The 6,264-nt window shown below is 37.7% G+C and overlaps 1 protein-coding gene across 1 annotated transcript in view; it reads right to left on the bottom strand.

The window, feature by feature from the left end:
- Positions 1 to 348: 348 nt before the first annotated feature.
- The window catches only part of LOC128732793 (endoribonuclease Dcr-1), a 50,819-nt gene continuing 44,903 nt past the window's right edge, over positions 349 to 6,264 (bottom strand). The window contains exons 3-11 of the mRNA XM_053826169.1: positions 5,795 to 6,034; positions 4,993 to 5,735; positions 4,292 to 4,932; positions 3,008 to 4,209; positions 2,833 to 2,946; positions 1,973 to 2,752; positions 1,772 to 1,906; positions 1,610 to 1,716; positions 349 to 1,547 (exon numbers count right to left, since the gene is read on the bottom strand). Coding sequence (XP_053682144.1) covers positions 1,379 to 1,547; positions 1,610 to 1,716; positions 1,772 to 1,906; positions 1,973 to 2,752; positions 2,833 to 2,946; positions 3,008 to 4,209; positions 4,292 to 4,932; positions 4,993 to 5,735; positions 5,795 to 6,034 — 4,131 coding nt within the window. The 3' untranslated portion in view covers positions 349 to 1,378. The remainder of the gene's footprint in view (positions 1,548 to 1,609; positions 1,717 to 1,771; positions 1,907 to 1,972; positions 2,753 to 2,832; positions 2,947 to 3,007; positions 4,210 to 4,291; positions 4,933 to 4,992; positions 5,736 to 5,794; positions 6,035 to 6,264) is intronic.

Genomic DNA, 6,264 nt, shown 5'->3' with positions numbered 1-6,264 from the left:
ACGGCGGGTGCTAAGAACCATCTTTGGCGGAGTGCAAGAGAACGGTGTATGGAGACGAAGAATGAACCACGAGCTCGCGCGTCTCTACGGCGAACCAAGTATTCAAAAAGTGGTCAAAGCTGGACGGATACGTTGGGCAGGACATGTTGTTAGAATGCCGGACAACTATCCTTCAAAAATGGTTATCGCATCAAAGCGGGGGAAGCGAGCAAGGTGCCAAGACCAGGTGGTGCGAGATCCGGCGAGCACTGGGTGCCCGCGGAACTGGAGATCAATTGCCATGGATCGAAACAGATGGAGAAATTATACTGCGCAGGCCTTGTAAGACGTTAGGCCAATTAAGTAAGTAAGTAATAATTGCAGTCGCCTTTTATTGACATAGCACTTTCCGTTATGAAACTGATAGGACGGTACCAGCAGCATATGCGTACTAAATTTGTGTAATACAAATCGCTATAAAAGTAGGCAATGTTTCTTTTTTAAAGACTTAAATCATAATTTTCATAAATAATTTTACAATAAGCCCTGGGCTTGGTAGATCAGCCTTTGGGGGCTTACTTCCAGGAAGCGAATGGAAGCTCTGCCTCTTATTTAGTATCTTATATGGGCTGAGTTTCTATGATTCTATATTCTATTCAAGATGACTTCAGTGAATCTTAGGATCTAGTATTAAAGCACACGCTGCCTCGCTCGCCGGCCAGACCACTTCTTTTTTTAACCAATTTGAATCTGCGATATGTTTTTTTCTTCTACGTCTTCTTCTTCTCTATTTCCTAACATAAATAATCCTAAAACAACCAACAAACTGACTAAAACCCTCAATCTCTTCTTTTTTTTTCTTTTCAATCGACAACGAGAATATAATTATAGAAGATGGAATCTTGGATGAAGACGAAGATGGGAACTAATAACAACCATTAGCGGAACTAGTGCTTATTTCTAGGGGGGGGTCTATAACCCACGGAATTTTTTCGACCATTTTCTTTCATCTGCATTCAAAAGAGCAATATATTCAGGAGTAAATTATAAAATTTTTGAAAGTACATATCTTAAAATTATTAAAGCATGCCAAGTCCAAATTTGTTTCCCGACTTGTTTCTTAACTAAGACGAGGGAAACACTCTTTTGTTTCTGCAGTGACGTACCTATTCATCTGACCTTATTACACAGCTTCAAACACATATCTACAGCCACCATGAACAATGTAAAGAAAACATGATAACGATATCTATAATTCAATAAAACACGAGAAATATGACTAGATATACTTAACAATACTGCATTAATTAGGCTAACAGTGGATTTGAATTAGAACAATTACATCCACGACTTACACATTGAACAGTCTTTCTGAGTTTTAGTCATTTCCATTATTATCCTAGCGACGTTTGTTTATCAGACCCTGTTTTTTAAGCTGTCGTAAAGCACATTTTGCAGCGGTACACTTGGCAATGCGGTAATTGCGGCCGATGCCACGGAATGTTCCTTTTCCAAATACTTCAACCATTACACGGACTCTTCGACCATCTGCCAATTTCTCCGGTTTTCTGAAATATAAGATGTTTTGTTAATAAAATTAATCACTTCGAAAATGACTAATTTATTTCACCCAAATTTAGCGGTTTCAGGTTCTAGTTCTAAGAGTTCCCTAATAGGTGACTTCGGAACTGAGTTGCTAAATTGCTCAATTTCTGGTCCCATCATACTGCGGTATACCTAATATAAGAACGAATTTTAAATACAGGTATTTGAAATGTAACTAAAATATCACCTTCCATACTGCATCTAAAGACATATTTGAGTCTAGGAAAATTGCACCCGCAACAGACTCGAACACATCGCCTAAAGCTTTTGGTACCTCGACGTCTTCTGCCTCATCACATTCATCTTCCAGCATAAGATAATACTGTGAAAAATTAGGATTACCACATATTTAAAAAAATTGAACAGTGACAACATTACGAAGAACTACCTCCTCACTAATGCTGTGACCGTTTTCTTGTTGGATCCTCACAAATCGATCAATTACTTCGTTCAAACCTGGCGAAAGGTGTCTGAAGAATTTGTGGAACTCGTGTCGGACGGCTAGCGATGCAAAAATTGTGTTATTGACTAGAGCAGAACGTAAATCAGTTAAAGCTCCTGGTGAATGCTGTCTTGGGTCTTCATACAAGTGACGTGTAATCAGATAATCCAGAACGGCATCCCCAAGAAACTCTAATCGTTGATAGCAATCAGTCAAACGATTCGGACAGTAAGAAGCATGAGTCATAGCCTGCAGCAAGTAAGAACGGTCTTTGAAATGATAACCTAAGGAATCCTCAAATGCATCGTAACCATCAAGAAGGTGTTCTAAAGTTGCTTCTGGATTAAAAGCGTACGTTAATAGTGGTGATCTGGGAGGAGTCCAATAGCCGTATACAGATTGTAATTTTATTCCATCTCTTTCATAGCTAGAAGTACTTCCAGGAATACGACTTTGATTCGCTTCAAAGGGTATTTCATAAACTGGTAGTACTCTTATTCCAAGCCACGCCATCAAGAGCAACGCTCCTCTCGGGCCACATTCTATTAGATAGGCACCTATTAAAGCCTCGACGCAGTCAGCTACAGATTTGTCCGGGATGCTATGTTGAGTAACCAAGTTGTATGGTATGAAGCAAGCAAAATATTCCGAATTTTTTATGTATTCGTCATTACGTTTTTCCAGTTGCTGGATTTCTTTCATCTGCTCACCCTCCTCATTATTACTCTAGAAGAAAAGTAGAGTCAAACGTGGTAGTGATCATATCGTGATAGTGATCCAATTATCGAAAAAACTAGCGTACTCACATCATCAAGAAGTCCAAGAGATTGGGCACGTTCTTTTACTAGCTTACAAATCTCGTCACTGGAAAGTTGCTTAATATTTGGCAAGTCTGCTAAATTCCAATGGCAAGCGGGTATCTAGTCAGCGAGTAATCAGAGTAAACGCTACAAAGCAAGTATCTAATATATTATCACTTACCTTAGCATCTATAAGAGCTTGTTCTAGTTGTTTTGGCACATAGTAGCATGGTGGTAACCAATTATCATGAGGTTCGAATTTTGTAGCAATCATATTTTCTCCTAGAACTTTCCGTCTTCCCAACCTATATAAATTCAAATTTGATACTTGCTTCGATCGCAAATGACTTAATTTTCCTTCATGGACATTTTCATAAGTACAATACAAATAGGTGGTAATCGCATATTTTAAAAATGAATCTCCGATTGTTTCAAGGCGTTCCAGATTAATACCATCGTTAGCATTGGACATTGTTAGTGCCTGAAGAATTATGCTGGGACTTGGTCCTGGATGGTTGTTCAAATCAGGCTGAGAGTCAAAGCTGAATGCTTTTATATTGTCATCATCATCATGAGATCTTTCACTTTGTGGTTGATATATAGAAAGATCAGCCCGTTTGTTCTCGATATTGACGTCCGCTGGTTTCACATCTTTTGTAAAAGGGTTGGTAATATTTAGTAATATTTTTTTAATGCCTTGTTCGTCCACCGTAACTAAATGCTGATCATTGAACGTATCAAATAAATCTCCAGTGCCGATAATGGAATATTCCTCAGGAAAATACTGCCTGTTGATTTCGTAAAAACCATCGAGATTCATAACTTTTGATCCATCACTGGCAATCAATAAAAAAGAATCTACTTGGGTTTTCGATGCATATGGAAATAAATCATAAATATCACTATGGCGTGATGCTGCCTCAGAACTAGAGTTTTTCAATAAAATTTCTGCAGATAGTGGCTCATTAAATTTTACCAATGTGCCGGAATTTTTAATTTTCTCTTTGAACTCATTAGTAGATTTTTCAAATTGATCGACGTGAAATCGTAACCTAGTATTCATGTTCGCGGGACTGATACAATTAAAACCGCTTGTTGTATTTTTTGAATTCTGATAAATCCGTTCGTTCAAATTAGTTCTATTTATTATGTCCAATTGTTTTTGACGTTTGATGATGCTACATTCAGTCTCTATTGCTTCTGCTACATTCTCTTTAAATTGAATTTTAAGGCCACAATTTTGCTCATCGTCATCGTCTATAGCAGCACTTTCAAACTCATCATCCGATATAAATGATTCCGAATCACTATAGTACCGATTGTCATCCGATATCTCTTTCCCAGTAACATCCCAGGATGTAGGAGAACTATAACGTATATTGGCTGTGAAGAAATATGATTAAATATTAAAATATATAGAAAAGTTTATCGAAAATTGACAAATAGAGTTTACGCTCAAACCTACTTCTGTTGCTTGAACACATATCAATATTTGATGGTAAACCCCAGTCTTCACCGTCACCTATATTTGATTGAATATCAGTTGCCATTTCATTCGACCATGTACCAATCTGGAATCCTTCTGCTTTAAGTTTATTGTCTGCTTCTTCGAGTAAATCGTTTGCTGTCTTCAAATCAAGCGAATCATCAGATTGTTTTACATTATTCTCTTCTTCTTGGTTGCATTGTCGTTCTTCATCCAGTTGCTCTTCGCTGGATGCTATAGAAACGGCAGTTGGAACATTTTCAACATCTTTTGGTTGTTTCGTAGCCATTAATTTAGCTTCCCTCGATTTTTTCAAAACATCTGCTAGACTCCAACCAAAATTGAGTATCGGCCATTCAAAGTTTTCATCGGAGATATTGGTAGCACCCAGACCAAGGTCATGTGCTACTTCTTTCCGAATTTCATCCGCTAGTAGCAATGCGTTTATTCTGTATAAAATACATGGTAGACACACGGCTGCTCGCCAAAGAGAGGCTGGAAAAGGATGAATTGTGCAAAGCTCCGGAATCAAAATCTGTTTTTGTTCGAGATTTTCTCGCTTTGCTCGTTTCGTTTCCTCTGAGCTGGTAGGAAGTGCTACTCCCTTACGATTAACATATCTGTAGAAACGGTAATTTTAAGAAGTAAACATAAGGAATAAACTTTTTCAGAATACTAGCCTAGGTGTCAGAAAGTTCAATCTTGCACTTGTATGATCCACATCCAACAAAGGCTGTTTGCAGTTTTGTATTTGGATATCGTACTTTTTAAAGTAATATTCCTCGAAAGTAGTGTAGTTAAGGCCTGGAAAAGAGCTTTTCGGGGACAAATGGTAGCATATTTCCGCAACGTAAAAGTATTGTGGTTGATCTTGATTGCGATACCATGGCATAACTACCGCATCTTTAAACTGATTGCTGTCAAAAGAATAGTTCCTCCGCTCTTCGTTAGGTATAAAACTAGGCATTTTCTCAACACTTTGAGCAATCACATCGACAAACTCCCAGTCAACGTGAACTGCATTTTGTCGCGTAATTGTAGGAACAATGAAAAAGCAATTTTCCGTAGCTTTTGAATCGTACAACATAAGATACTTTTGTAGCCGCAGTACTTTTGTGAATGTGTAGTTGATGAACAGATTGATTTTGTTTAGCTGATCTTCATTAAGTATGGTTTGCTCTGTGCATAAATTTAATGCTACTTTAACTTCACCAGATCGAGTAAAAATTGGGAACGAGCTAACCTTTGGTATTAGTTTTGTAGTTAGAATACCAAAACCCTGAGGGGATTCCTCTGGAGGATAAATCCTGCGACCACGAGTGTTCTGTTCCTCTGGAATGGGACATTGTAATGTCATATCGATATGATAAAGATAAACTTTAGAACCGATTGTAGGACGACAATTTGAAAATGAGGAAGCAATCTAAAATTAACAAGATATTTTCCAGATATATTCATAATAAACTGTAAAACGCATCTTACTCTTTTGTAGTAATACTGTCGGCGTTTAGTTGTTCCTGGTCGAGGCTCAGAATTTTCACTGACGATCTGTGCATCATTACTCTCCAATTCAAATTCCTCCCAATCCGCCTCAAACGCACGAAACGATTCCTTCCCTATTGGTTGTAATGAGCTGTCCAATTCTCCGGCGCTATGCAGTACTTTGCAGGCGATATAAGCTGCCATCCTTCTGGCCAATATTTCTGTCGGCATGGGCAAACCCTGAAATGTTGTTAATATCAATCTAGATCTAAAAACTAAACTATCATATCATTATAATATTAGCTTTTACTTTCACCAGTCACATAACTAGGAGACTATGCCAAATACAGGGATACTTTGATATAAGACAATCTCGTTATTATACAACCTTGATATAAGACAATTCGATATAAGACAATTTTCCCCTCGATATAAGACAAATTCCAATATTGTTCAATATTGTTAATATT

Source organism: Sabethes cyaneus, chromosome 1 (genome assembly GCF_943734655.1).
Source record: "Sabethes cyaneus chromosome 1, idSabCyanKW18_F2, whole genome shotgun sequence".
Classification (NCBI taxonomy): Eukaryota; Metazoa; Arthropoda; class Insecta; order Diptera; family Culicidae; genus Sabethes; species Sabethes cyaneus.
Note: the sequence above shows the minus strand (reverse complement) of the source record. Positions and strands in the feature narration are given on the sequence as shown.